Source organism: Suillus subaureus, assembly GCF_016647635.1.
Source record: "Suillus subaureus strain MN1 chromosome Unknown BJ212scaffold_10, whole genome shotgun sequence".
Classification (NCBI taxonomy): Eukaryota; Fungi; Basidiomycota; class Agaricomycetes; order Boletales; family Suillaceae; genus Suillus; species Suillus subaureus.
The window spans coordinates 741,014-768,690 of NW_024538566.1; the positions used below are offsets into that span (position 1 = coordinate 741,014).

Genomic DNA, 27,677 nt, shown 5'->3' on the forward strand with positions numbered 1-27,677 from the left:
TGTCTAGATGTACACTCAGAACCTCCTGCAGCCCGCGGATCGTGTTAAGTAACTCCAGTAGGCTATGAAACTGCGCATATGACTTGCGGGATCCGGAAGTAGTTTCCGAATTCATGCAATAATGGATTGTTGGCCCCCACGAGAGGGGTTGCTTCCTTGCCGTTTCCGTCCGTCGTGGCAAGCTCGGGACCGTCATCTCATACCAAAGCCATGTCGTCTGAAAAAGCGTCATCAAGCGAGAACATTGTTAGCCAGAAGGTGTGTTTTTATAGTCAAACACAATGTTCGAAACTAATCGTTTTTCAAGTATGATAGGTGTCGTATGTGCTTTAACTATCTGAGTTGGAAGAGTCAACTGACCATGACCGCAAGTGGCCGATCTCTTGGTGAAGGCGTGAGTCTTGCCTCGTATTTGTAGCTGGTATGAATATCTGAGAATTGCGCAGTGGTGTAGGATTCAGCGTCGGGGTTGTTGCATCCGTCATTATTTTCCGAAGTTCGTGTCTTGCTTTATTTTCTCCACATATTCTAACCCGATACGTTACAGGACGAACATGGCCTATTGCCCTTTCAACAGGCTTCGGTATGGGTGCAGCATACGCAGACTGCGATCGCTCATTCAACCCCGCACGCGTCTCTGGAACACGTATAATATCTCAGACAGACGAGAGCAAATGATGTCGCTTGACACATTACTTGGTAGTATCGCGGAGGGCACTGCACTGAGGCAACAATATGATCGCGAGCCTCGAGGACTTGGCATTATTTTACATAGAGCGCCTTCGCACACCCTCCCACTTTCCATAGATCACCACGCAAATGTTCATTCTCCTTTTGACCAGCGTTCACTCCCGGCCTGGGAGTTTTCGGGTAGTAATTCATTGGTTGTAGAAGGGGGTTGTGGTGTCTCCCTCGGCAATGTTCTTCGAGGTTTTCCGAGCACAAGACGCTCGTAAAGCACGTCTGCGGTCAATTAAAGATGACATGAGTGACTGGAATGTTTGTAATATTGAAGAACGACGAACACGCTGTTGCTGCCATAATGGGAACCGTGACGATGACGGTGCGGAGCCTGCGAGCTTGAGGAGGCAGCTTCTGTGCCATTGTTCAACCCTCAGAATGTAGTAGTACCGCTTCAGTAGTTACGAAACTTGAGCACTTATTGAGCACCCAGTTTCTACTTGTCCACAAGGAAATGGTAACGTGAAGTCGTTCCACGAGGAGATCTCCGGGGTCCTCACCATTTGAACAGGGTGTCCAGAGTCCCTAGACATGCTAACCCTCTGTCGTTGGCAGTGGATACCACGTCCATTCTACGCTTTTCTACGTGAGCATTATGGCTTATGTCGCTGTCGACGCGGACGACGTGAGTGGCATGGTTCTTCTGCTTTAGTGTTAAATAAGAGTTAATGGTTCATAGCGTCTCGAAGAAGGACCAGAGGGTCTCGAGTTCAAATGTGAGCGCGTTTGCCTTGAAGTGCGTGATTAAACATTCAGCCCAAGCAGCTTTCCTTGGAGCAGACGCAAGAGCAGATCAACGAACCCAATCCGGGGCTTCAAACCTTGACCGAGGTACATCGAGAACCCCGCCGTATCTCCTCCCCTAACGTGTACCCAATTACAGGATATCTTACAGATCACACCACGCACAAAGGTCCATCTGGGTTCTGGACAGTCGAATACTATCAGCCATACTTTGACGTTGACACCTCAACCGTCTTAAAGCGATGCTATACGACCCTCCTCCCCACTTCACCCTCGTACCTGACGATTCTTACACCCAGCGCTGACCTATATGGCCCTTTCTGGATCCCAACCACGCTTATACTGGCGTTATTCCTATCTTCGTCCCTCGCAGCAAGCATCTCGTCTTACCTCTCTGATGCAGGAGCTGCGTATGAATATGACTTTGGCCTCCTTGGTCTGGCAACAACGATCGTGTATATATACACGTTTGCAGTACCGGTTCTTCTGTGGCTCACACTACGTTACATCGGGGTTGGTGAATGGGGCGTAGCGGAAGCACTTGGGGTCTGGGGTTACTCATTATTTGTCTGGATACCGGTTTCGGTGAGTACACGAATGTCTCAACTTACATGCACCGTTTTTGAGTAATTGTTGTCTTGTAGATACTATGCGTCATACCCGTCTCTATTTTACGTTGGGTTCTGGTGGGCATCGCGTTCTGCTTATCAGGGTACTTCCTGGTAACGAACGTGTACCCAATATTGGCGATGGTATGGTCATATCCCTCACCTAATCCTAATTATTAACAACTCTCTTAGGCCGATGCAAAAGCCACTCGCCTACTGATAGTCGTAGTCGGCGCACTACATGCTGGGTTAGCGCTAACATTCAAGGTGTTGTTCTTCAGCTACTACGTTGTGCACGATATTGGGCCTGGAGCAGACCCCGTACGGAGGTTTCTATAAAATGCAGTTGCACTGGTCTTTGATCGGATTAGTTTCACAATGCATAGTTTTCAGTTTCACAAATGTCGTGAAACGACAAAAAGCAGACCACAATGACAACGGCCGTCACGATTCGATATTCGATGTATTCAGTGCCAACTCCGCCACGCATTCACGAAAGAATACATTCACCAGGAAATGGAGAACGCATTGTAAACGGCATCGATAACATTGACGTCATACAAGCGTATAAGCATTTGAGGGGGTTTTAAGGTTTGCGGAATAGTTAGCTCGCGGGGTTTGCAATTTCAGAGAGGTAGATTCCATCGAGCTTGCCCCAGATACATTTTCCTGTGTTCCACGAATAGCGATTTCACCTCAAGCTATGGGTATCTCCAAGTAAGAGTTTGAATATCCGGGGCGTCAACATACATCATCCAATATATAGGAGCGTGTAGAAAATCATGAACGCATCATAATGTCGGCAGGGGTGACATGTGGGAAATGACAACGATCCAACGTCGAGATTTTAAGTGGTATGACGTGCTGCCGCCTCCTGCGCCGCTTCCGCCCAATCCCCCTCGCGTACACCGAATTCAACCGCCAGTACAGTCTTGTTGAAGTGCATCATAGTCAGTCCATAGGGTTCACGAATGCGTGACTCCCAGCCTTCTGGGATACGCTCGTGGAGAACAATACTGCGCAGGTCATCCACACGACCTCCAAAGATTGTGAGCAGTGTCGAGGAACTGATGTAAACGTTGAGTGTTTGCTTGAAAATGGATGATATAATGACACATACTTGGAACTACCGAAGATTTTGTGGAAGAAGCTGAGGGAAAACTCCTTGTTTACTGCACGCGCTACTGCGCGACGCTTGCCGAGAATCCTGGAGAGATCTCTGGAGGTAAGGATATTATTGTCATTCTTGTCCTTGCCGGTCGACGACGCGAGTAACTCCTCGATAAAGGGTATGTGTTTCATCGATTGGTTTGCTTCAAGGGCAGTGTCAAGACCTAAAGACAATTTATTCGACATGCGAAAGCCAGACAAGTATGGTAAATCACTCACGGAAGAGGGATGCATCATGTTCGATACCGTTGTGCAGGTCGAGTTCTTCCAAGTCAAAGGTATCTTTACTGTAGCTTCTCTTGAGCATGCGAGCGGCAAAATGGGGCACATAAGAGCAGAAGGAAGGACCGAAATTGTAAGTTGCCCGGATCTGGTGGTTAAGGTCGACAAATGAGATATCGCGGCCGCTCCGCGAGAGGATGCCTGCGTTTCAAGGTAAGAAATTTATGAACCTTAAAACGTGTGGGATCAAGACTAACCGTGATTGGCCATCGCATTGAGTGCTGGGCATGAGCAACGGGAGTCACCTTCCTGAGGAGGCCTAAACTCGGGCCAGAGCCCTCCATAGCCTGGGTGGCCCTCAGGCGTAACGTGCCCGATACGGCGCTTCCTCCTCACGAGATTGAGGAGTGTGAGGAGCACATCCCAAGACAAGATACCAGCATCGAAGAAAACGTGAGACACGCTGGAGAAGAAGCCCATTTTGCTCTACTTGCACCAAGGACACAGATCTGAGCTCGGGTGGAATCGATATCCAGCTTCTTTGCTAGCAGGACGCCCAAGCGCCATGACAGTGGTCTTATAACCATGGTCTGACAAGGTTACGTACTATGAGTCGAAGAGGTGGTGCCTCAAGGTAAGCTTCTTGGCACCGCTATTATGTCCTTTTTACCCACTCCCGGAGGATCACACAGGGTAATATTATCACAATGCGCCTACATTTGGTCTCTCTGATAAGGCCTCGAGGCCCGTGATCGATCTAATGGAAGAAATCCGAGCGCTTAACAGGCCCGATATATCAATAATCCATACAGCGGTACAACAGCGGGGGGCTATTCGGCAGGAGGCTTACCGTCCTCGCCTCTTTACATAGCCGGTGAAAGAAGTAAAGTAACAAAAGCTGCTCACTATCGAACCTTCATTTCTGCGAACCGAAGAACTTCGGGTAACACGAAACGCGGCCGCCGGGATGTCACTCTTTCGCAAAGGCAGGCGCCTGCACAGTCGGCACTCATGCACATGTCCCATCCATGGAAAAGTTTAGTTAATAGGCTATATATATCGTAGTCACGAGACGGACCCAAACTATTAGCTATCCATAAGTAGACTAGCAAGCTGTTACTTTGCGCGCTCTTTCTTCCCTGTAAGCCCAGGATACCTTTTGTTCACTCATCCCGACTCCCACGATAGTGGACGGCATGTGGCTTCAAGCTCCAAGCGTTGATTCCCAATCTGCAATACTCTTGTTCAAGCTGCCGCAGAAACTCATCACATGTCACCATCCAGTAATCCACCCAGTGAAGTTCAAATCCTCTATATATGGAGACCCATCCCAGGACGGCACTTGGCACGGGTTAACCTTAAGCTTACTTAACATATTGCTTGTCCTTATATATATATGAGGTGTGTTCTTGATCTGAGATGCGACACATACTATGATCCTCCCAATAACTGATGCATGTGTGTTCATGTAAGAACTTTGTTAATATGCCCACTTGCATGTAAGTATGGGGAACAGAGTTGCTTGAGTGGAGTTTGGAGCATGTCCATCACATGAAGCTCCAAATGCAACTCAGGCCTTCTGTGATACTTGACGGCAGGGATGTTCTGTCACACAGCAATGCCAAAGTGTGAAAGATCCGAAATTTCGAGGTTTCTGCTTCCCCCCGGGAGACACATATGCATCGTGTGATAGGCCAAACCAGAAGCACAGCACGCACAGCTCAGGATTTAGAACCATGTAGAATGAAATTCACGGTATTTACCAGACAGTGTCTGCTTACCACACGAACTAGAAGTCCGGAGATAGGAGTTCGTCGTGTTGTAATGTTTGAGGTTTCGGTTTGATCCGGCTTACTTGCCAACCATTCGTATGTTCAAGCAGGTTCAGGTCCCCGAGCCTCATTGTTGAGGCAGATTGTAATGCTGTGGTGGCGATCTAAACGGCTATCGTAGCACATCCGGGTCCGATAAGTAGTGCCTTGAGCTCCGCAAGGAGTACACCAATGACGTATCCAAAGTTGACCGATCACCACTCGCCATGAAGGAAAGCGGCCACGGATGGTATAGTACAAAGTCTAACCCCCTGTCACTCAACCCTGGAAGGCGTGCATTAGACACGGAGGCAGGAGCTCACAAGTATCCTAGATATTAGCCAATTAGCCGAGAACGCTGACGTGCTCGAGGTAGGCCGCAGCACACAGGAGAACTTCGACTTCACCTTCAAGCTCTTCGTGTTGATATGCACAACAAGTTTCCATTCGGAACGGTGATTAGTGAGTCATGATTGCTCGGACCTCGAGTCGAAGTGACACAATATTGGGGAACCGAGGAATTTAAGAGGGGTAGCATATTCCTTTTCAGTGCATATTTGCACGTTCTCGTTGAATCGTCTTCTCGAACGCCCGTAAGTTATGAATGACGACCGGAAAACTTTCCGAGGAAAAGCTGAAGTCATCACCAGGCGTGAAGAAGAATTCATTTTCATGAACAGACTATCACATAACAGGAGGCTTCGGCAATGAATAGACCTGGTTAAGATGACCCCCGAGGATCTATACACCACAAAAATGTTGTCAACAGGTTTCGAACCGACTCCAAGAAACAGATTTTGATTCTGTTGTGGCAACCGCTAGGGAACCACTCAATTAAGATCAATTAGACGGACCTCCGAGGAAACCATCCATGAGTCAATGTCAAGGTGTGTTCCGATGGGAAAAAAAACCTGTCGTTCGGCAGGTTTTGGGCCTGCATAGTCCAGGAGAAACAGATTTTGATTCCGTTGCGGTAGTACCACTTGGCTAAGACCAGTTAAGATGAACCTGCAAGGAAATCATCCATGAATGAATTTTCAAGGAGCGTTCCGATAGAAGAAAAACCTTGTCGTCGACAGGTTTTGAACCTGCACTGGCACAGTCCGAGAGACAGATTTAGATTCTGTTGTCGGGACGACTTTGGCCAGGATGGAGTTGACATGAACCTCCGAGGGGCGCCGAGAAACCATCCATGAACGAATCTTTAAGGCGTTTTCCGATAGAAAAAAAACCTGTCGTTCGGCAAGTTTCGAACCTGCACAGTCCCACAGAAACAGATTTCGATTCTGTTGTGGTACCACTTGGCTAAGACCAGTTAGATGAACTGTCGACGAAACCATCCATGAGCGAATCTTTGGAAGGTGCTGCATAGCCTAGGAGAAACAGATTTTGATTCCGTTGCGGTAGTACCACCTGTTATAAGACCAGTTAAGATGGGCCTCCAAGGAAACCATCCATGAGTGAATTTTCAGGGAGTGTTCCGATAGAAAAAAAAAACCTTATCGTCAGCAGGTTTCGAACCTGCACTAGCACAGTCCAAGAGACAGATTTAGATTCTGTTGTTGGGACCACTTTGGAGTTGACATAAGCCTCCGAAGAAATCAACCATGAACGAATCTTTAAGGCGGGTTCCGATAGAAAAAAAGCATGTCATTCGGCGAGTTTCGAACCTGCACATTCCCACAGAAACAGATTTTGATTCTGTTGTGGTACCACTTGACTAAGACCAATTAGATGAACCTTTGACGAAACCATCCACGAGCGAATGTCAAGGTGTGTTCCGAGAGAGAAAAAACCTTGTCGTCGGCAGGTTTCGAACCTACCCTGCGGGCCCTACCAGGACAAACAGATTTCGATTCTGTTGCGGTAATCACTTCGGCCAGGACGTTTCGTGCAAGTTGCAATCAACCTCCCAAGAACTGTCCATGAGTGAATATCAAGGTATGATAAGACATTTGTCGGCAGGTTTTGATCCCGCACCACCCAAGATTTCTGTTCTGGTGCCGGTTGGCTGGACTACTTAGGATAGACCTCGAATTCGAAGGATCCACCCATGAGTGAATGTTCAAGCTTCAAGGCGTGGTAAAAGGAAAAGATTGTTGAGCAGGCTGTAACACATTACAGCTGATTCCGAAACTATGCGGAATCGCAAAATCAAAACTTGAGCGTCGAAAACGGCCGAACAAGGACCCCGTAAGCATACTGTGAGATTTGCGCTGCGCAGCGTCTGTGTCGTTCATTAATGCCGCCACGCACTGTTTCGAACGATCTAAAGGCTCGAATCCCTGTTCTCCGTCGACATGGGTACTCCGTTAAACATATCTGCCATCTGCTTGGAGTAAAAAAGACTCTTGTGTACAAGGTTTTACAGCTCTGTCCCTTGACTTGGAGTTTACAGCACTCTTGTATCCACAGCAAGCATACAGGCTGGCGTCACACCCTCACCATTGATGACATTGCCTTCATCACTGCCATTCTTCATCACCACCCTACTATTTATCTCGATGAGCTACAGCATGAATTGCACTCTTGCCGTGGTGTGCTTGTGTCTCTGCAAACACTTCTTTGCACATTTTTGTGGTTGCATTTCAAGCGCAAATGCATTTCCGCTTATGCTCTCAAACAGAACGAAGAAAAACGTGCTATTTTTATGAATAGTATTGCTAACATTGCACCTGACCCTGAAATGTTGATGTTCAGTGATGAGGCTGCGAAAGATGAGAGAACCCTCATTCAATGCTATGGCAGATCAAGGATTGGAATGAGGTATGTCAAATTTTACTGTGATTGACATGCAATGACCAGTCTAAATCAGATGCATCCAAAGGAAGTGTTTTGTACAAGGCAAATGCTACTTGATCTTGCCAATACTGACTCTTGATGGAATCATTACTTATGATATCATTGAGGGACCAGTGATGAGTGAGTGATTTATACAATTCTTGTGCAAGCATGTGGTAAGGTTTCGTTTATATGACTTGGATCAGAATTTGACTTGTCGTTTGCAGCTGCCTTTAACCAACCCATATCTAGGGCCATGTAGTGTCTTGGTTTTAGACAATTGCCACATTCACCATAGTGACAAGGTCTGTTGTCTCATTGAGGAAGAAGCTCTATGCAGGCTCGTATTTCTGCCTCCATATTCACCTGACTACAATCCTATTGAGCAAGCCTTTTCTGCTATCAAAGCATATTTATGACGTCATTTTGATGACAAGGGTTTAACAAGCATGGTATGAGCATGTCAAGCCATCACACCTGATAAGGCAGAAGGTTATTTTCGAGCTTCAGGGTATATTGCCTAGCTATTCTACTGATTCATAGTGCTACTTCTAAATAAAAGGATCTTCTGCATTTGCATAATCACCCTCTGACTCGAAGGTGAACCCAGGAAGAAAGATAACCCAACTTTTCCTGTTTTTGCAGAAGTAGTAAAGGTCATAGTCCAAAATTGTTCACTCCGCTAATGACTTGTCAGCATACACAATGATTGGGATATAGCCACACACCTGGTGGACACTCATCAGGCTTCATACAACTTCCACTGATGCAAGCTCATCCCCCATCATGGTATCTCTTCTCATACTGGAATTTCTTGTACTTGGGAATGTCTGACTCAGTTGTATCACTCCATTGATGCTTCGCACTACTCTTTGCAAGAGGCCCATTCCACCATGTAACACTGCCTTTCTTCAGCTGAATAATGTCACCTGCACTAAGACCAACTCAAGCAAGATCTTGGCCAGCCATGTCCACAAGTATATCTGGACCTGCACCAATGCCATGCAGAGAGGCTTCATATGTTGAGGCAAATGCAACACTGAGGTGGTCTTTAGCATGCTTCAAAAAATGAGTGAGTGTCAAGGGTGTTGGAGCAACAGGTGACATGACAGGGAGTGATGTCACAGTTTGAACAGGAACTGGTGTCAAAGGGGTAGCCTCGCATGTGAGATCTCACACAGTTCATAACAAGAGCATAGATGTGAGTGAACTGATGTCAGTTGTACTAACTGGTGTAGCTGCAGGTGTTGCAGTAGGAGCAGTCGCAAAACGTCACATTGGATGCAAAGCAGGCTTACACTTCATGGGATCAAAGGATGGGATATTGGGTGGTACTGTGGTGGTAGCCTCTCCATCGTACTTGATTTTCAGTATTAGTAATCATTATAATTTTCAGATGTCAATCAGAAACATACCATTGCACAAGCCCAGTCCTTGATCATTGCTGGTGTACATGGGATTTCCATGCCACTTTGGTGGATGTATGTGACTGAATTATCATACTCGTTACCCCATTTCTTGATGATAAGCCTATGAAAACAAGCAATTTCTCAGTTGAGCTCTGTAGCACCATCCACAACTGCAATTTCGTCATTATCTGATGCTCCACTGCCATCTTGGCTTGCAGTGTCACCCACAGTCTGTCCTCATCAGCCACAACAATAACACAATCAATTCTCGCTGCAACATACCTCATTTCGAGTCAAAGCTGGAAGTTTCTCCACATTTTTCATGTCAACAAATATTTTCACCTTTGGAGGCTCTTCGGAGATGAGTTTCTTTGCCATTTCTGCATAATCAGCTTGGTTGTCGACATTCATTGCTTCAGCATGTCTATAAACAACCACTGTGAGATAAGTTTAATTTCTATGAATAATACAAAGATCACTCGCCCACGAGAGTTGCCAAGGAGGTACTTGAAAGTGTATTTTTTCCTCTCAGTGATCCTATAGTGTGATTTGTTGTGCTTCATGAGAATTGTTGTCAGAAATTTGATGTAGTTGGACTCAGAGACTTGAAAGACCAGTTCCTTGACTTTTGTAGATTTCACTTCCTTGGTTTTTGCTTTGCCATTATTTTCAGTAGTAGTCTTGGTGTATGTATCAAGGTAAATAATGAATGTTGCTGTGAATCCAGGTGTCTCTGGGGAGGAATCTGATGGCGATGACATCGTCTTTCAGCAAATTGCATATACTACACTAGCGCTACTACAAATCTCGCAGTCATGTGCTTACGGGGTCCTTGTTCGGCCATTTCCGACGCTCAAGTTTTGATTTTGCGATTCCGCATAGTTTCGGAATCAGCTGTAATATGTCCTGTCACGCTTACCACTTGGCTTAGCTTGCTAAGACTGGTCAAGATGGACGTCTGTAGTACGACTCCCGAATCGAAAAATTGACGGTAAAATCACATAAGATTAGCAGTCATTTGCCAACGCAAAATGAAATAAAAGACTAGTTTCAATGGACACAAGACATGCCAGGAATAAGCAAGTCGGGGGTTGACGCCGGCGCCATCATGATATTCAAGTTGCCATTAATTATTAATTCTCACGGGGTCAAAACGCACAGCCACAATTATGAACTTTGTGGTACAAGGTAATAGGTTGAACGTATGAAAAGGAGTGGCAATGCTTGGAATTCAGCAAAAATGATTACAGTAAACTGTATATTCGACTGGTATTCTTCTAATGGTCATATCGATCATGCCGAATTTGATCAGTCTACGAGAACAGTTTCTTGTACGACTTCTTCTCCCTCTCTCTTTTTCCTTCTTCTTCTGCCTCACTTTCGCGAGCTCCCCCAGGATCGCTGGGTCTTCAGGTGCAAGCTGACTAGCAGCAACAAGATCCGCTTCAGCTTCGTCTTCCTGCTTCAGAATTACATGTGCTGACGCCCTACGATAAAGGGCCTTGGCTTTATCTGGGCTGCTCAGCTGCAGACGGTCCAAAGCTCGCGTGGTATTCTTTACCGCAGTTTCGGTGGCTGCTGGTTGCGTGCGTAGCGCAGCAAGTGCCGAGTTCAATAAAAGGGGTGCAAGAAGCGATTCATAAGAGTCCTTAAGCTCCGGTGGAGAGTTTTCCGGTAATACGGGATGCACATCTAGGTACCTTATCGATTCTGACATTTTGTTAATAACGTTGGCGAGAAATGTTTGTAGGATTACTCACTGAGGTACGTTTTGAGTGCAAGTTCAATTTGCCCATCCTTGAAGAGCTTGTTACCGAGCTCGCGGATTTTACGTGCAATATCCAGCGCAACCTCGGGATTCTGCACATCGGAATCGTCGTCTTCGGGGTAGTCCTCGTAGTCGTCACCAACAGTTGTCTCGGAAGCCACCAGGGAAGGGTCATCCGGTGAGAGAACGCCACAAGCAGATACAACGATGGGGGAAGTGGGAACATCTCCAGACGCAGTAGGGAAGTTTTCGATTGTACGGACTATGCATAGCATGGTAAGCAAATCATGGAAAAAAAGGAAGACAGGCGCTTGGGCAATATATCATACCTATTGACTTGCCCTTGATTACTTCACCGAAAACTACGTGCTTGTCATCAAGATGGGGTGTTTGGCTCACGGTGATAAAGAATTGCGAGCCATTAGTGTCTTTTCCTGCATTTGCCTGAGAAGTCGATTAAAATCACTCTCCTAAATGAAAACTGAGGGGGAATTCTACCATAGACAGTAAGAAAGGTTTCGTGTGTTTCACGGGGAACGCCTCATCTTCAAATCTTTCCCCGTAAATTGATTCCCCTCCGGTGCCTATGTAGACAATGAGTTTGTAATATCCAGACGTAGTTCTAGGACTCACCGTTGCCCGCCGTGAAGTCACCGCCTTGACACATGAACCTAATTCATTGTATTAGTCTTCATTGTGACCTGAGGTGAAGGCTCCTACCCCTTGATTACGCGGTGAAAGCCAGATCCAGCGAAGCAAAGAGGTTTGCCAGACTTTCCGACACCCTTTTCACCCGTACACAATGCACCTGGAAACATTAAAACTCTGACGCGATTGACCAAGCATCTGAGAACTCACGAAAGTTTTCAGCTGTCTTGGGTACCAAGTCCGCATATAGCGAGAATACGATACGCCCAGTGGGCTTACCGCCGATGGTGATATCAAAATAAGCGATGGGGCGCTCTGCAGGTGCTTTAGACATGTCGCGCTTAATGGCAAACAAACGAATTCAAGAACAGTCAGTAGGGATTCAACAGCGCTTGTAAGTCACGAGTTATAACAGATCGGATGCTGTAAGAGTGACGAACAGTTGTTTCTGGCAGTTTCGAGAACCATCATGATATCGATGCGGCCGATATGATCACGACCCATCAATTTATAATTTTTGCTAGTGAAGCAAGTCCAAAAGCTAGCTGCATTCTACGGATGACTTCTAGTAGATGCCATTCGACCTACGAGCGCAGTTCAACTCGCATATTTTCTACGTTCAGTGGTTCGAGATCAGATTATAATCCCGTCGAGAATCCAATCAGTGTGTCACGGTGCAGTGACAATGAACCAGAGTGACGCACGTGCGTCAACTTACTAACCTGAAGTTGACCGACTCTTTGAAATTTCATGCACATGCCATCACAGTATAGAGGCTGGCGATGCTACAGACCTTGTGCGAGAGTTTAAGCAATACAGTGCGTGTCATCCCGCTTATAAGTTATACTTATCTTCGACTCTTCAAATTTCACACTTTACATGCACAGTTCACAACTTGAATCCGACTTATTTCCAAAATGCAGAGCTGAAACCTAGCTTGCTTTTGCATAGATCTTGAATGCAGTCCGTCCTTCAAACCTCATTGGTTCCTTGCGCATACTGGAAGGTCCTCGGAATGAGGACAGTGTTTTACTTGATGCATGTCCACAAGGGACAGGTATGGACAGGTCAACTGATCAGGTCGATGCCTAAAAATATGCTTTACTATAAAGTTCGTGACTTAAGACTGGCGTGGTTCGCATGCTTCAAAGGGTTTCAGCTCCCAGGCACTAGCAATACAGACTCTTATCTTCCGCAACAGCGAACTTTTGCTTCTACTTGAATTTGATGACTTTCAAGGCGTCCAGTGTCACTTTGCCTGATCTTTACGAGGCCTCAATTGTAGAACTTCAAGATGGTCTGGTCAAAGGACACTTCACTAGTGTTCAACTTGTCAAGGTAGACCCCTGCTCCATACACATCTGATGCAGTGTCTAATCAGCCACAGGCTTACTTTGGCAGGATCGAAGAAGTCAACTTGAAGGGTCCTGCATTACATGCAGTCATCGAGACCAATCCAATAGCCTTATCACAAGCTGCAGCCCTCGACAGTGAACGGAAAGACAAAGGCGGCCGCGGGCCATTACACGGAATACCATTATTGTTGAAAGATAACATTGCTACGCTGCACGAAGAAGGTGAGATTCTCTGCATTACATGTGTACATGCTATACTTGTGTTATACCAATAAATTGATGTCCGGATGAGGAATGAACACGACCGCAGGTACATTCTATGCTATTGTCTGCCATTTTGCAGATCACAGCTTTTGGATGTATCCTAGGCTCCTGCGCACTACTGGGTTCTGTCGTTCCTCGAGACGCGTTTGCTGCTGCAAAATTACGTGAAGCTGGGGCTATATTCGTAGGAAAAGCGAACCTCTCCGAGTGGTCTGGTATGAGGGGCGAGTGGGGTCATTTAAAGGGACAGGTTCCCAATGGCTTGTCGGAACGTGGGGGACAAACTCTTTCCCCCTACTACCCGAATGCACATCCATCTTCTTCGAGCTCCGGAAGTGGCGTTGCAATGGCTGTTGGTCTAGCAGCCGGGTCCCTTGGCTCTATCGTCTATCCAAGTAGCAGGAATAATGTTGTGGGCATCAAGCCCACTATCGGGCTGGTATCTCGCTCAGGCGGTAAGGTTTCTAGCGATGGCTTTTCCGATTCCCTATCTGATGATGAACGCCAGTAATACCAATCTCATCTCATCAAGATACTGTTGGCCCGATGTGTCGCTCTGTCACTGACGCTGCCCTATTGTTGAATTTCATCGCTGGGCCTGATCCTCGAGATGAAGTTACTTTACACCAGCCAGGGATAGTCCCAGACTATATGAAAGCACTCGACAAAAATGCCCTTAAAGGCGCTCGTCTTGGAGTGCCTCGTTCCTTCATCCGCAATATCAAGATAATTGAAGAGGCGTTTAACTCATCTCTTGACGTCTTCCGAGCTTTGGGCGCGGAAATCGTCGACCCTGCAGACTTCCCGGATACAAAAGAGCTACTGACATCGAAGGCAGAGAAGCGGGTACTGGACGTAGACTTCAGAGTTGATCTTAACAAGTACCTATCAGAACTTGTCGACGTTCCGACAGGCGTCAAGACTCTCGCTGCTCTGATAGAGTACAACAAGAAACGCGCAGACCTAGGTCTTCCACCACCATTCTATAAAGATCAATCGCAGTATGTCGGCTCATATCTCATACGCGATATGCTTTTTAACAGGATATCTAGATTTATCCAATCGGAAGCTGCACAAGTTGATGATGCCTACTTTTCAGCACTAGCCGAAGATTTCGACTTGGGACGCACGAGAGGAATTGACGCCACTCTGGCCCAGTTTAATCTCGATGCTATACTTCTACCGACCGATGGACATGCACCGGGACCTGCAGCAATTGCAGGGTATCCGTTGATTTCAGGCTAGTACTTCTGACTGCGATCTTAACGCTACTTAATGTTATTCGGTATTTAGTGCCCCTCGGATTTCAGCCAGATGACGTTGAATTACTGCCTACGATGGCATCCTCAGTTTATACGCAAGCCCCAGGACTTCCGTTTGGAATTGTCTTTATGGGAACCGCGTATAGCGAGTTTAAGCTCATCGGCTATGCGTATGCGTTTGAGCAGGCTACCCACGTGAGACTTCAGAGAAGGGCCTATGACGACGCGATTCCTAGAACCCAATTAACGGACGTTATGTCCCAGCTGTGAACGTGGCTTTAATATCGCACACTTCCATATGCATCAAATAAGCGAGCTACCTTGGATGGATGGATTCTGGACATCGATGCACAATCCATGTTTTACTAGAAATATTAGTTTCACTGTCTACTTAGTGTCTGAAGCACTGGCTTAGGCGCAGCGACTTTGAAAAGAACCGCCATTTCCTCGCTCCTTCCCAACTTTTTATTACGTTTCGCTGATCACCACCCACCACTCCCAAGTGAGCAAGCACCTCAATATATCCTTGCAACACATGCTGACCACACACGCCAGAACAATGCTGGTGAGAAGATCTTGCGCATGTAAATGGCAACTTGAAAACTTAAAGCATTCAAACCAGTGCTCGTATACCTCGAACGTCGGATCCATACGTGGTGTCGATAGCTCTTATTCCGTGACTCGCAAAAGCAGCTTTGTGTTTTCACTGATTCCCCATGTGCCATTACAGCCTGGGGATATTATTGGCCATGGACCAGAGATATGTATGTGGGACTCGAAACTGTGCCTCAATATACCTCAAGGCTCTTGCTTCTGCATTGGCTGCTGGCACTTTCCTGCGATGAAGACCGTTCTGGATCTCTCTACTCTGCCAACTCTTGATTCCCTGGCGTCACCAAAGCCATTGTCGAGGTAGCTTCTCCTATAGAAGAGGCCAACAAATGGTTCGGTGCCTTTGGTGAGGCTGTTCGCACGAGTGACATAGCTTCAACTGTCGACTTTTTCCACGAAACGGGATCCTCGAGAGAAGTTGTCCTTACATGAAATTTTCGCAGGCGAAGAGGCAATAATGATTTCAGTTTTTTTACGCACGGCTCGAGGCGACTGGCCTCACAATTCTCCAATTGAGTAAGGAGACGCGCAAAGCGCCTGCTCATGTCATACCACTTCTAGACCTATCGTTTAATTCACCTTCGAGACGCTTCATGGGAAAGGTAGCAGGTAATCCCAAGCGGCTTGGGTCCCGAAGTGACCTGGAAGGGCACATGCTCTATAAATACACTGAAAGCACTCCCGGCCCGGGTACTGGTTCAAACGTATTGCTCCTTGTATGCATGCCTGTTGATATACGTTGATATTCTTTCAAGGCCGGCATCTTTCGCAGTTGTACGATTTTCAACAGGACCTGGGAAGAGAAACGAAGAAATAAGTTAAATCTTCCTAGCGGTGATCCGGAGATACTGATTATTGGAACTACTCGGTGCGGCTTGCAAGCCGTATGTCTACCTTTGTGATCGAACATAATACGCGGGTGGGAGACAATGTATGTTTATTTATTTACTCTCGATCTCATTCAACCTAATTTTAATCAGACGTCTTATTTGAGGCAATATTCTAAGTCTTTCGCTAACTCATCCTTACTCATTTTACACGCAGACTCCCCTTCACCTCAGCCTTGCGTTGAAAGTAAATCCCCCAGCAAGCTTCATCAAAGTTCATTCATTCAACTTGATGACTGGTTTGAAGGCTACGCTCATTTCTTGGACCTGAACGTCTGGCCATTGTCTAGTGTCGTGGAAACAATCTGGGATGACGCCACAAAATCTTGGAATGTGGTCATTGATCGTGGAGCAATGTCACATCACTCGAAGATCAAGCACATTGTCCTGGCCACGGCGACAGCATCCTCCGATCTTGATCTTGATAGGAAGACACTTGACGAGTCTATCGAAGAATAAATCATTGTCAAACGAAACATTACACAGAACTGCTATTCCGATGGGGTATTTCATGTCGGAATGCAAGTTTGGCTCTGGCTATGTTGTTGTAGGTGCATGCAACTCAAGTAGAATTTCGATGACATCGCGGGGCGCATAAATAAATAATTCTATATGATGACCCCATTTTCAGCGCATGATATCATGCTGGATCTATATATGCAACCATGACGTTGATGTAACCATGTCAATTTGGGAAAACTTCCAGTATATCCTCACATTCACCCCAAGCAGTATACAAAGATCTTCCACATCTGTTGTGTCGTATCATGCGTTGGCAGCTGGACATGCAGGCGAGCATCATTTACATTCTCAGCTCACCACAATTGTTTACTACAAGTATAGTCAATTACAATGATGAATTCCCGGTGAGCTTGCTCACTCGGGTCCTTGTTGCCTTGTTCAATGCAAAAGTCGATGACACAACGGTATCCGGGACAATCAGTGACAGGCGAGTCATACTTCGTCCGTCGGAAACATTGCGAGCTTCCACGATATCTGATATAATAAAGGGCTTTGCTCGAGGGACTCAAGCGCATTGGATTCCAAACGAATCTGTCTCCTGAAGGAGTTAGTCCTGGTGCCTTGGTTTACGAACGCGGGGGAGGTTTCTATATCAGTACGCTCTCGCGTACCTAGAGCGGCAGCATATTTCCCCAGACATTGCCAGTGGTGCAAGTGATAGACCCATAGATAGTAGCATCAAGCTAATTAGGTTGGACGCTTCACCACATATGGCTTGATATTAAATGGTGGAATGGAGCTCCAAGCCGACGTAGTAACAGGGTATGTGCGCGGTTCTACCGGAGGCGGAAGTTCCTGAGGGTGATTTGCAGCTTTGGCGACATGCATGATAGCGTGAGGTTGGTGTGCAACAATGAAATTGCCCAGAAAGTCGGGCCCTTATTTTGGTTGGCGATGACGGCGAATAACGTGGTGTCTGGAAGCATAGTAGACACGAGGTTTTTTGGGTTGTGGCCGGTACACGACCTCATTAATAAGGAAACGATCTTGCATGCTTACGGGCACCAGGAGGCCTATCACAAGCACGCGTTCGAAGCATGCACCTAGCCTTACATGAGTCACACTCTGAGCGTTATATGACTTCTCGCTCACGATCTAAAAGAGATTAAAGTGCGCTTGAGGTGCTTGTTCAGGCGCGAAGAACTCAACTTTTAAGTTAGGTTCGTGGGGTGATCGTCATCGGACAAGCGCATTTTGGGGCAATACCCAACCCCCAAACCCTGTAATATTTTCTCATCTCAAGTTGACATTGCTCCACGTTGAATGTCGCCTCGTATCTGTTCGTGATTCATCGTGTCCATTCCGTATTTCAAAATTCTCGTGAGCAGGGCACGAACTAGGTCGCGGATTAGTATGAATGTTCTAATTTCCCATCCAGACACTACTACTAAAAATGACCATTCTCCATGATGATGTAGCGGCGGCACTAGTAGCGGATGAAAGGGGAGCTAGACGTCAGGGCTCCATCGTAATCTATAAACGTGTCGCGGCGGCAACATGATAAGGGCTGATAAGACCCTAGTGTTGCAACATCCTTCATAACGAGTCTTAACATATCCTTGAGAATTCGTGTTCTGCGAGCGTTGATGTCCATTGTCGATCGACGGAAAGGTGGACGTACTGAGGAAGCGAACAAGATGTCGTGGGAATAAAAAATGCAATCTATATTTCCGAAATGAATTACGTCCGCCCAAAAAGTAAATTAGGAAATATTATTATAAGAAACTGGGATTTCCATGTTCAATTTGAGCTGTGCTCGTTTCTGTTAGCCAGTTAGCCAGCCAGGTAGTGCCTTGCCTAGCACGTCCTTTTCTTTCTCTTTCTTCGTGGTCTCAATTTCCGTGCTTCTCCTTTAACAAGTAGGGTGTACTCCCTTGACTGCTTTTCGTCATGAGCGTCCTTGTACCCACCAAGTTTCCCAGCGTCGCCGCTGTCATGCTTGCCTGCGCTGTATCTTTCGTTTGCCTGTTGCTTGCACGCATATTGTATTCCTTTATGCGCCTCTGGTCTTGTCATTCTCTATCAACAGCATCCAACGAGAAGACCCCTGCTTGGTCCTCTTTGTTGTCGCTAACCAACACATGGAGTCGGTCTTTGCAGCATGCTCTCCCAGCATCACTGCCCTTTTCTTTGACCATCCCGGAGAAACCATCGCCTGAAGTTGGCACAGGAGCAGGCGTAGGACTTTCGCACAAACGTTTGGAATATCTTCCTGGCAATTGGCGATTGTGTCGACCAGTTCCTCAATTCCAGCCACCACGTGAGCCACGAATTTCTATCGGTTTCTGTGTTGCAATACTAACTTATTGCATTATAGCACCGGCCGTGTATCAAAATCCTGCGCCTCTCTCCATGGCAAAGCTGATCATGTCACGACACGTATGTAGTGCTTTTTCATCTAGTAGTTACGATCACTGACGCCTTGCGCAATTTAGACCTTCCGCCGCCCCAATCCAAACCGCCCACGGAAATTGTCTACCGCATCCTCATCCCGCCCGCCACAGCCCACCTCCCACCTGTTCCATTCCATAGCATAAACATAAATAATACTTCATTCCCGCGCCAAGATAACACCGCATTTTAGGGTGTGTGGATGGGCTGCACACTCTGGCCGGAAATAACTTATACCTCACCCACGCTAATTCACGAACAAATCTCAATGGATTGGTCACTCATAGTCCACTGGCATGAGCTCTGACGATATACCACGGTATCTACGTGTTTATTTATGATTGGACTTACGTAACTCAAGGCAGAGAAGACACTGACAAACGGTTTTTCACTTCTATGTACACACTGGACGCACTTTCGAACTTTGCTTTGCTTATACTTTTTTATACTTTCGATCCTTTTATCTTTTACTATCTTTTAGTCCTTGTTCCATGAACATACCGTTATCATCCTATAGACGGCTTGCCGTTTGTCGAGGACTCGTAGCTCATGCCAAGCAAAATAAGATGTTTTCGCGTTTTCCGAGCTGCACTGAGTCAGATATTCTATACCTTTGATCTTCCGATTCATTAGCATGTCGGACCCGGGCAGATACATGCTAGACGACACGCGCTCAACCTGCCGCGGCAGTCACGGACCACGGTGGCAGTGTCGCCAACGTCCTCAAGTTCAAGTTGCACATTAAAATGTGGATTAAATCGTCATCCCGATGTTCACGCAAGCCGGATACTAAACATATCGATGGTGTTCGACCGTGCTTGTGCGGCGTGCCAGGCCAAACAAAGGTTCAGCATTGCTGCAGTCGCCCTACTGGTCTCTAGATCAGTCAAATATATCAGTCCTGGAAGTGACTGGCATAAGAAAGGGCATGAAGACTCAACTCCCAGCAATAAAGTTCATACCCTTTCTTATGAAACTTCTGGTCTCGGCGCTGGGCGCCGCATCGAAGCACATCGAAGCACTCGTGACTCCAGGAGTCAAATTTATCTCTAGTCCCACACCCAGGGTCTCTATAGTACGATAGAGAGTCGGAAGTCCGAGTCGTTGTATCAATGGAAAATAGTTCAAAGAACCGCGACTGTGTGTCTGACCCCAACCCATTCGTTACCTCTCTAGATCTTTTGGTGCCCGCTGTGCACAACGCCTAGAGATATGCCCAATCGCGATGTTTTCTCGGAGAATGCGTTCCCTGATTTATATGAATCCGGAATTCCTGACCTTCAGAAGGGTCTTGAGCTGAGGCACTTTACGAGCGTTGATCTCGTCAAGGTAACTTACTATTAACTAATTGGTTTATTTTATTACGATTCACACAAATACAGGCTTATCTCGCAAGGATTGATGAAGTCAATCTGAAGGGCGCAGCTCTCCATGCAGTCATCGAGACGAATCCGAATGCTTTATCTCAGGCCGCAAGACTTGATTTCGAGCGCGAGTCTAAAGGGAGCAGAGGCCCACTGCACGGCATCCCTTTACTACTGAAAGACAACATTGCTACACAACATGGAGAAGGTACGCAACTATCGATGATGCGTGTTCGGTATGCTGATACTCCTGAAGGGATGAATACTACCGCTGGTACGATATCCAAGAACGTTTAGTTCTGGGTTAAATATTTAGCGAGATTAGGCTCCTATGCTCTCCTGGGTTCCGTCGTTCCGAGAGATGCATTCGTCGCTGCAAAGCTCCGCGCTGCTGGCGCTATCCTTCTCGGAAAGGCGAACCTTTCTGAATGGGCAAACTATCGCGGCAAGGTTCCAAACGGCTTCTCAGGTCGTGGAGGTCAGACTCTTTGTCCCTATTACCCGAATGGGGATGCATCTGGATCGAGCTCTGGGAGTGGGGTTGCGATGGCCGTCGGTCTTGCTGCTGGCTCTCTAGGCTCAGAAACGGATGGTTCCATTGTTTCGCCGAGCAGCAAGAACAATGTGGTAGGCATTAAGCCAACAGTAGGGCTTGTTTCTCGGGCTGGAGGTATTTACTCTTTCAATCCTGCTTTGACAGTTGGTTGAGTCTCTTTAGTGATACCTATCTCATCGCATCAAGATACAACTGGGCCTATGTGTCGGTCAGTTACAGATGCAGCCATTTTGCTCTCCGTTATAGCAGGACCAGATCCTCGAGACGCTGCCACGTTGCAGCAACCTGGTGTTCTTCCTGACTACATGAAAGCGCTCGATCTGAATGCTCTGGCAGGCAAACGACTGGGAGTGCCGCGGATGTTCCTGCGCGACGGTGAAGCATTTGAAGCAATTCTGGAAACTTTCAATGCTTCTTTAGATACCTTCCGGGCTCTCGGCGCGGAGATAGTAGATTCGGCTGATTTTCCCTGTGCCGAGGAGATGAAGCAGTCGCAAGCAGAAACACTCGTGCTGCAGACAGACTTCAAGGTTGATCTGACCGAGTATATTTCGGGGTTACTTGAGGTTCCTACTGGCGTAAAGAACCTCGCAGATTTGATCGAGTTTAACAATACCCACGCGGATTTAGAGCTTATACCACCATACCATGACGATCAATCTAGGTGGGTTCACAATCTGGCAGTGCTAAGGAGTTGCTCACTCTGATACAAGGTTCATTGCTGCCGAAGCCACGGAAAAGAATGACGCGTATTATGCAGCTTTAGCTGAGGATTTCGATTTAGGCCGGAGGCGAGGCATTGATGCAACTCTCCAAAAATTCAATTTGGACGCAATCATTCTTCCTACTGATGGTACGTCGATTATATACTTGCGTCAATTCCGGGATCTCAAATTTCCTCAGGGATCGCCTCAAAACCTGCAGCGATTTCTGGATACCCTATAATCTCAGGTGCGAACCCCCATTTTCACGACAGTTCATTTGACTAAATCAAATGCTTAGTTCCGCTGGGCTTCCAGCCAGATAACGTTGAGGTATTGCCAGTTCCCGCTGCACCACTGCACACGCAAGCTCCAGGCCTTCCGTTCGGGATAGCCTTTATAGGGACCGCATACAGCGAATTCAATCTTATTGGCTTCGCTTATGCGTTTGAGCAGGCTACGCAGGTCCGTTTGAAGAGAAGGGCCTATGCTGAAGCAATTCCTACGACGCAGCTGAATGATGTGCTTTCTATTTGAACAAAGACGGAGTATATGACTGGCACATACAACAACTATGTATTTTTTTTCCAACCATGCCTGGGTTCATCGTGATATTGTTCCAGATGTTGGGTATATATACAATCAAATGAGCACAAGCCATAACATCAGTGGTAATCCGTCGAACAGATTTCAAGTCAGGGGTAAACACCATGAATCACAGGATTCATCCGAGTCCTGTGCTATCTGAATCTATATTGATATTGTACATGGGGAGATATCGTGACGGGGCCCGTAAAGGACTTCGACGAAACTCGCGGATGCGATTCATGATCGAAGACTTCTTTGGCTTCCAAATCACCATATTTTGAATTATCACCGGGGATCAGTGGCGTCACTTGAACTCGGCCGAATCTAGGCCATACTGAATCGTTGGCACGGATCGAGCAGCCGATTGCGCCTTTTACATATATCAGGAGCATAAAAACGAAGAGAAAATATCAAATTTTAGGATAGTTACGACTAGCAATTCACTAGCGCTAGCCTGACGAGTCGTGGTAAGCAATGGCAACCAGCTCGAAGGCCACACTTACAATTTGATTCATGCATGGCGGTCTGAGTATTTCATTTCCAAATGGCCCTAGCGGAGCACAGTTGTAGTCAGCTGCGCAGCACACCAGAAAAGCTGCTTCATTTCCACATGGGTGAGAACGAAACCTGATTGTCGTTTAGCGGTCGCTATCGCGCTGTCAAAGAGGTACTCAGTGATACCCCTACTTTGATGGCGTGGGCTTGGGCTCCTCGTGTCACTCCTCATACAGGAGGAACGAACGTCACTTATTGAAGTTGACTACGGGAGACTACGTGTCACCTAATGTATGTCATACCCAACAAGATGGAACCGAAAATTACCATATCCTAGTGTTTTTCCGCCAATAGAATATCAGGGACTGAGCGAGTTAAATCTGGGGTCTATTGGCAACCAGCTGGCATTGTAAATGACATCTGTTTGAAGGGGTATTTCAAAGCGAATAAGTTCTGCACAGAACACTGAGTATCCAAGACATAAAAGCAAGCGGCCGTCATCCTACCTTCCCCCTCAGATGTATTTTCGAGATTCTAAGCCACATCTCACAAATGATGCGTTTCTCCATCGTCCTCGCTGTTCAATTTGTTGCTCTGGCAGCGTCAAAGTCTCTCAGTGCTGACCATTGACTGTGCCATTTTTGCGGCTCAACTGCAGATTGCTGTAGGGGCAGTGTATGCGAGAAAGTATGCGACTACCAATATGAAGGTGGTGTAAGTATCACTAGTTCTCATTCAGAATTTGACACCATGACTCACTGGCATGATAGTCTGTATACGTGTTTATGTGCGTGGTCCAGTGAGCTACAGTGAGTTATGTTTCTACTTTTGCATCGGTGCAGTATGGTTAATGTTGATGATAAAACACGTTCATTGCAGGATTACTTCTGAATGAATTTCACTGCTGCTCGAGCAATGAAGAACTTGGCATAGAGGATCGTCTCAAACACTTGAATGCATCACATATGACTGAAGTACTTACCACTCATTACTTTACGTCTCGGTGTAAGCTTATAGAATATAAAAGCCTCATGATGCACAGTCGGACTGAACAAACCCCCGGAAATGATTGGAGTTGCAAACGGTCCCTAGAACCCAAATAACAAATGTCATATTCCAGTGAGATTGGTTTGTACACTATACGCACTTTTACGCAGTGAAGGAATAAGCGAGTTGCTGATACGGCCCCCCATTTTCTGGCGGATGGCCTGGCCAGCCTGTGTGATCGGTTTTGTATTTGCGTGCAGGGTTATACACGTGGCCAAGCGAAACAAGCACTTGGGCTACCAATAATCAATTGGTATAGGTTTCGAGACGCGTCCGAAGCGTGCGCAGTGCCCCAGCTACGTGTAAAATAACAATTCGATATTGGAAGAAACACCTAATAAAGGTTTGAGCGATAACATCATTTTTCCTGCATCGTTTAGCGGCAGCCTATATCCGAATCATCGTGGTAAGAGCTCATAGTGGTCAAAAGTGGTCCCGGTCAAACCTACAACACCGAACTTGGCATGAATCGAAGAGTGCGTACAAGGCTGTGTAAGCACGTGAGCTCAGTTGGTACCGAGCGAACCCCAATCAATGACAAGGGATTCTCGTCCCCTGAATCCCTGACCCAACCCTTTTTCACGCTTACATTTTGGTTGCAACGTCGTCCCACCTGGATATCCAAATCGTGACATCGCGTTCAGTGACATTTCCCTTGGGCTCAAAAGTCGATATCATAACTTGCATGTATAGTACCAGCGAGGATCTCAACGAGGCCATCAATCTGTAGCGTGATTTTTTTCGGTTAAAGCACCGCTCGACCATCCAGAGCGCCGTGTAACTCTTTTCAACTTGAGTACAGCACTCTGCACTCGTTTCACACAAACTCAGACATTGAAGAGTTCATTGGTCTCTGTCAAGATTCATAGGTGGCTTTGCCTCCACTGCACCCAAGCAGATTTTTTAACTACATCGCGATGATGCCCCAGGAGACCCATCTGTTTCGTTATCAGACGCGGTACAACTCTACCGGTTTGTCACTCGCAGTGGAGAACTTTATACGAGCGTCAAAATTCCATACTCAAGGCTTTCCAGAATGCATCATAGAGGTTATTGACTGAGCTCGCCAAGCCGAACACTATCAACATGACTCTGCCCTCGAAGCATACCAGATGTGCTTGGAGCTTTTCGACGATCATGTGTTCACAATCTTCGATTACCTGAATGCTGCATCCTCTTTTCGTGGTGCTAGCTCACCAACTTTCGGAGCTCAGCAAGTGCCTCTCTGAGTTTCGGGGTTCAGTAGGCACAGACCAAGCTGCAATTGATCGGGCAGCAACCTCATGGAGCAGTGGGAGGTTGCTGTGGCTGAATTCCACAATCTTCAAAGTTTCATCGCTTCCTGCTCATTCCGTCTTACGAAGACTTGCAAGCGGCAGCGCGCCATGGCGGAGTCAGCATCCTCATTGCGAACATATACTCGTGCAACGCCGTCATTGTCCCAACATCAGGGGAGCCTCATCATGCTCCCTTTCTGTCTCTTACTCTCGCAGGTCTCAAGACACTCAAAGAAAACGTCGTTAGGGAGATACGGCACGTATCTCTTATGGGCCCAACGGAGCCGAGGATGGAGTTGTGGGTCCTCTTGCGAACGGTATGGGTCGAGACTATGCTGCCTATTGTCAAGGTCCTCTGACATGATCTCAAATTTCGGCGTCGCTCCCGGATTTGGCTGCGTCCAATGGCAGCCTTCATGTCCCTTCCTGTACAAGTCAGCTGATAAACTCTATGGTCACCAGGCTCGCGCAATCAAATGTATAAAAATACGACTTATCAGAATCCTAGACAGCGAACTGGTGACCATAGACGGAGGAGTTCACGTCCACGAAAGGGTCTTAGCTCCCACTTGCATTGCAGACTCTTATCAGTGACCGTCTTCTCGTAACAAACCTGGGCATAACTCTTATCTCCAAGTCCTGCAATCATGACTTCCAACGCTTTCAGTAGTGCTTTGCCTGATCTTTACGAAGCTTCAATTGCAGAACTCCAAGATGGTCTAGTACAGGGACTGTTCAGTAGCGTTCAGCTTGTGAAAGTAAGTTGCTACATGAGCACATACCCGATGCCGGCTTTACTACTGAGTGATTACAGGCCTACCTTAGTAGAATTGAAGAAGTTAACATCGGAGGTCCTGCATTGCATGCAGTCATAGAGACCAATCCGAAAGCCTTAACACAAGCTGCAGCCCTTGACGCTGAACGAAAAGAAAAAGGCAGCCGTGGGCCATTGCATGGAATACCATTATTGTTGAAAGACAACATTGCTACGTTGTACGAAGAAGGTGAAGTACTCTGTTACATACATGCAACACCAGTAGATTGAGACCCAGATGAGGAATGAATACTACTGCAGGTACATCCTGCGCTACTGGCTGCATCTAGTAAATCTTAAATCTTTGTGGCTCCGTTCTAGGTTCCTATGCGCTGCTGGGCTCTGTTGTTCCTCGAGACGCATTTGCAGCAGCAAAATTACGTGAGGCTGGAGCTATATTCATAGGCAAAACGAACTTGTCCGAATGGGCTGGTGCGAGGTCTATTACACTTCCTCGTGGATTCTCAGGGCGTGGGGGGCAGACTCGTTGTCCGTACTATCCGAACGCTGACCCATTTGCTTCGAGTTCCGGAAGTGGTGTTGCGATGGCTGTCGGTCTGGCAGCTGGGTCTCTTGGCACAGAAACTCATGCCTCTATTGTAGCCCCAAGTAGCAGGAATAATATTGTGGGTATCAAGCCTACTGTCGGGCTGGTATCTCGTTCAGGTGGTAAGTCTTCCAGTCATGGTTATCAGTCGCCCCTCTGACAACGGCGAATGCTAGTGGTGCCTTACTCATCTAATCAGGATACTCCTGGTCCGATGTGTCGCTCTGTCACCGACGCCGCCCTGTTGTTGGCTTTCATCGCCGGGCCTGATCCTCGGGATGAAGCTACTTTGCGCCAGCCTGGAATAGTCCCAGACTACATGAAAGCACTCAACAAGAATGCCCTTAAGGGCACTCGCCTTGGAGTGCCTCGTGCCTTTATTCGCAATATAAAGGCTATCGAGGAGACGTTCAACTCCTCTCTTGACGTCTTTCGAGCTTTGGGCGCGGAAATCGTTGACCCTGCAGATTTTCCGAATGGAGAGGAACTACTGGCATCGCAAGCAGAGAAGCTGGTGATGACTGTGGACTTCAAAGTTGGTATCAGCAAGTATATATCGGAATTAGTCGAAGTCCCTACAGGCGTCAAGACTCTCGCTGATCTGATAGAATTTAACAAGATCAATGCAGACCTAGAACTTCCAGGGCCATTTTACACAGATCAGTCTCGGTATGTCAGCTCGAATCACTACAATATGCTGTCACAGAAAATATGCAGATTTATGGACGCGGAAGGTACACAGGTTGATGACGCATATTTTGCAGCACTGGTTCGAAATTTCGACTTGGGACGCACGAGGGGAATTGACGCCACCCTGGCCAAGTTTAATCTTGATGCCATAATTCTACCTACCGATGTACTGGAGCCCAAACCCACAGCGATTGCGGGATATCCGTTGATTTCAGGCGAGTACTTCATATGGTAATGCTTATGCCACTTACACCATCTAACCGTTTAATATCAGTGCCTCTTGGCTTTCAGCCAGATGGGGTTGAAGTACTGCCTGCGACGCCATCTCCACTTCACAGTCAAGCTCCGGGAATTCCTTTTGGAATCGCTTTTATGGGAACTGCGTATAGCGAGTTCAAGCTCA

General features: G+C 46.9%; 12 protein-coding genes across 12 annotated transcripts; 8 read left to right on the plus strand and 4 right to left on the minus strand.

The window, feature by feature from the left end:
• Positions 1-210: 210 nt before the first annotated feature.
• BJ212DRAFT_1479313 (uncharacterized protein) lies at positions 211-678 on the plus strand (the record flags this gene model as incomplete). The annotated part of the gene is made up of 5 exons (XM_041339853.1): positions 211-258; positions 308-320; positions 373-394; positions 447-496; positions 548-678. 5 exons carry the CDS (start codon positions 211-213, stop codon positions 676-678), a joined length of 264 nt encoding a protein of 87 aa, XP_041194868.1.
• Positions 679-823: 145 nt separating this feature from the next.
• On the minus strand, positions 824-1,104 carry BJ212DRAFT_1479314 (uncharacterized protein; the record flags this gene model as incomplete). The annotated part of the gene is made up of 2 exons (XM_041339854.1): positions 824-963; positions 1,026-1,104. The coding sequence occupies 2 exons, from the start codon at positions 1,102-1,104 to the stop codon at positions 824-826; spliced, it is 219 nt and encodes a 72-aa protein (XP_041194869.1).
• A 232-nt stretch (positions 1,105-1,336) lies between these two features.
• Positions 1,337-2,432, plus strand: BJ212DRAFT_1268158 (uncharacterized protein; the record flags this gene model as incomplete). The annotated part of the gene is made up of 6 exons (XM_041330710.1): positions 1,337-1,366; positions 1,421-1,457; positions 1,507-1,572; positions 1,625-2,070; positions 2,130-2,237; positions 2,286-2,432. The coding sequence occupies 6 exons, from the start codon at positions 1,337-1,339 to the stop codon at positions 2,430-2,432; spliced, it is 834 nt and encodes a 277-aa protein (XP_041194870.1).
• A 508-nt stretch (positions 2,433-2,940) lies between these two features.
• BJ212DRAFT_1479316 (Chloroperoxidase) lies at positions 2,941-3,965 on the minus strand (the record flags this gene model as incomplete). Its single annotated transcript, XM_041339855.1, has 4 exons — positions 2,941-3,160; positions 3,214-3,427; positions 3,483-3,686; positions 3,743-3,965. 4 exons carry the CDS (start codon positions 3,963-3,965, stop codon positions 2,941-2,943), a joined length of 861 nt encoding a protein of 286 aa, XP_041194871.1.
• A 3,879-nt stretch (positions 3,966-7,844) lies between these two features.
• BJ212DRAFT_1202344 (uncharacterized protein) lies at positions 7,845-8,220 on the plus strand (the record flags this gene model as incomplete). The annotated part of the gene is made up of 2 exons (XM_041329094.1): positions 7,845-8,062; positions 8,112-8,220. Coding segments are annotated over 2 exons (327 nt in total), but the record flags the coding sequence as incomplete, so codon positions are not given.
• A 2,433-nt stretch (positions 8,221-10,653) lies between these two features.
• Positions 10,654-12,576, minus strand: BJ212DRAFT_1568005 (cyclophilin-like domain-containing protein; the record flags this gene model as incomplete). The annotated part of the gene is made up of 8 exons (XM_041341998.1): positions 12,113-12,576; positions 11,975-12,062; positions 11,888-11,925; positions 11,753-11,838; positions 11,584-11,698; positions 11,247-11,516; positions 10,804-11,196; positions 10,654-10,709 (listed from the first exon to the last, which is right to left on the minus strand). Exons 1-8 carry the CDS (start codon positions 12,234-12,236, stop codon positions 10,654-10,656), a joined length of 1,170 nt encoding a protein of 389 aa, XP_041194873.1. The 5' UTR covers positions 12,237-12,576.
• Positions 12,577-13,022: 446 nt separating this feature from the next.
• Positions 13,023-15,171, plus strand: BJ212DRAFT_76715 (amidase signature enzyme). Its single transcript, XM_041344024.1, has 7 exons — positions 13,023-13,240; positions 13,290-13,479; positions 13,550-13,567; positions 13,626-13,976; positions 14,030-14,522; positions 14,574-14,761; positions 14,815-15,171. The coding sequence occupies exons 1-7, from the start codon at positions 13,130-13,132 to the stop codon at positions 15,051-15,053; spliced, it is 1,590 nt and encodes a 529-aa protein (XP_041194874.1). The 5' UTR covers positions 13,023-13,129; the 3' UTR covers positions 15,054-15,171.
• Positions 15,172-16,281: 1,110 nt separating this feature from the next.
• Positions 16,282-16,741, plus strand: BJ212DRAFT_1298440 (uncharacterized protein; the record flags this gene model as incomplete). The annotated part of the gene is made up of 2 exons (XM_041332698.1): positions 16,282-16,326; positions 16,457-16,741. The coding sequence occupies 2 exons, from the start codon at positions 16,282-16,284 to the stop codon at positions 16,739-16,741; spliced, it is 330 nt and encodes a 109-aa protein (XP_041194875.1).
• Positions 16,742-18,461: 1,720 nt separating this feature from the next.
• On the plus strand, positions 18,462-19,542 carry BJ212DRAFT_76767 (uncharacterized protein). Its single transcript, XM_041344026.1, has 2 exons — positions 18,462-19,183; positions 19,240-19,542. The coding sequence occupies exons 1-2, from the start codon at positions 18,695-18,697 to the stop codon at positions 19,339-19,341; spliced, it is 591 nt and encodes a 196-aa protein (XP_041194876.1). The 5' UTR covers positions 18,462-18,694; the 3' UTR covers positions 19,342-19,542.
• Positions 19,543-19,919: 377 nt separating this feature from the next.
• BJ212DRAFT_76822 (uncharacterized protein) lies at positions 19,920-20,523 on the minus strand. Its single transcript, XM_041344031.1, has 2 exons — positions 20,137-20,523; positions 19,920-20,072 (listed from the first exon to the last, which is right to left on the minus strand). The coding sequence occupies exons 1-2, from the start codon at positions 20,354-20,356 to the stop codon at positions 19,969-19,971; spliced, it is 324 nt and encodes a 107-aa protein (XP_041194878.1). The 5' UTR covers positions 20,357-20,523; the 3' UTR covers positions 19,920-19,968.
• BJ212DRAFT_1344604 (amidase signature domain-containing protein) lies at positions 19,920-22,492 on the plus strand. The gene is made up of 8 exons (XM_041335267.1): positions 19,920-20,524; positions 20,578-20,767; positions 20,816-20,833; positions 20,885-21,229; positions 21,278-21,779; positions 21,829-21,968; positions 22,019-22,066; positions 22,118-22,492. Exons 1-8 carry the CDS (start codon positions 20,408-20,410, stop codon positions 22,351-22,353), a joined length of 1,596 nt encoding a protein of 531 aa, XP_041194877.1. The 5' UTR covers positions 19,920-20,407; the 3' UTR covers positions 22,354-22,492.
• Positions 22,493-25,491: 2,999 nt separating this feature from the next.
• On the plus strand, positions 25,492-27,642 carry BJ212DRAFT_1344624 (amidase signature domain-containing protein). The gene is made up of 7 exons (XM_041335268.1): positions 25,492-25,540; positions 25,635-25,981; positions 26,038-26,227; positions 26,281-26,298; positions 26,359-26,706; positions 26,761-27,253; positions 27,302-27,642. Exons 2-7 carry the CDS (start codon positions 25,871-25,873, stop codon positions 27,507-27,509), a joined length of 1,368 nt encoding a protein of 455 aa, XP_041194879.1. The 5' UTR covers positions 25,492-25,540; positions 25,635-25,870; the 3' UTR covers positions 27,510-27,642.
• Positions 27,643-27,677: the final 35 nt, after the last annotated feature.

Coding starts and splice junctions, on each gene's coding strand:
- BJ212DRAFT_76715 (XM_041344024.1), top strand. CDS start 13,130: ATGACTTTCAAGGCGTCCAGTGTCACTTTGCCTGATCTTTACGAGGCC. Junction 13,241..13,289: donor CTAGTGTTCAACTTGTCAAG/GTAGACCCCTGC, acceptor AATCAGCCACAG/GCTTACTTTGGCAGGATCGA. Junction 14,762..14,814: donor AGGGTATCCGTTGATTTCAG/GCTAGTACTTCT, acceptor TTCGGTATTTAG/TGCCCCTCGGATTTCAGCCA.
- BJ212DRAFT_76767 (XM_041344026.1), top strand. CDS start 18,695: ATGAGCGTCCTTGTACCCACCAAGTTTCCCAGCGTCGCCGCTGTCATG. Junction 19,184..19,239: donor AGCTGATCATGTCACGACAC/GTATGTAGTGCT, acceptor TGCGCAATTTAG/ACCTTCCGCCGCCCCAATCC.
- BJ212DRAFT_76822 (XM_041344031.1), bottom strand. CDS start 20,356: ATGGGTTGGGGTCAGACACACAGTCGCGGTTCTTTGAACTATTTTCCA. Junction 20,073..20,136: donor TATGAACTTTATTGCTGGGA/GTTGAGTCTTCA, acceptor TGACTGATCTAG/AGACCAGTAGGGCGACTGCA.
- BJ212DRAFT_1344604 (XM_041335267.1), top strand. CDS start 20,408: ATGCCCAATCGCGATGTTTTCTCGGAGAATGCGTTCCCTGATTTATAT. Junction 20,525..20,577: donor CGAGCGTTGATCTCGTCAAG/GTAACTTACTAT, acceptor ACACAAATACAG/GCTTATCTCGCAAGGATTGA. Junction 21,969..22,018: donor AATCATTCTTCCTACTGATG/GTACGTCGATTA, acceptor AAATTTCCTCAG/GGATCGCCTCAAAACCTGCA.
- BJ212DRAFT_1344624 (XM_041335268.1), top strand. CDS start 25,871: ATGACTTCCAACGCTTTCAGTAGTGCTTTGCCTGATCTTTACGAAGCT. Junction 26,707..26,760: donor GCTGGTATCTCGTTCAGGTG/GTAAGTCTTCCA, acceptor GGCGAATGCTAG/TGGTGCCTTACTCATCTAAT. Junction 27,254..27,301: donor TTTTACACAGATCAGTCTCG/GTATGTCAGCTC, acceptor GAAAATATGCAG/ATTTATGGACGCGGAAGGTA.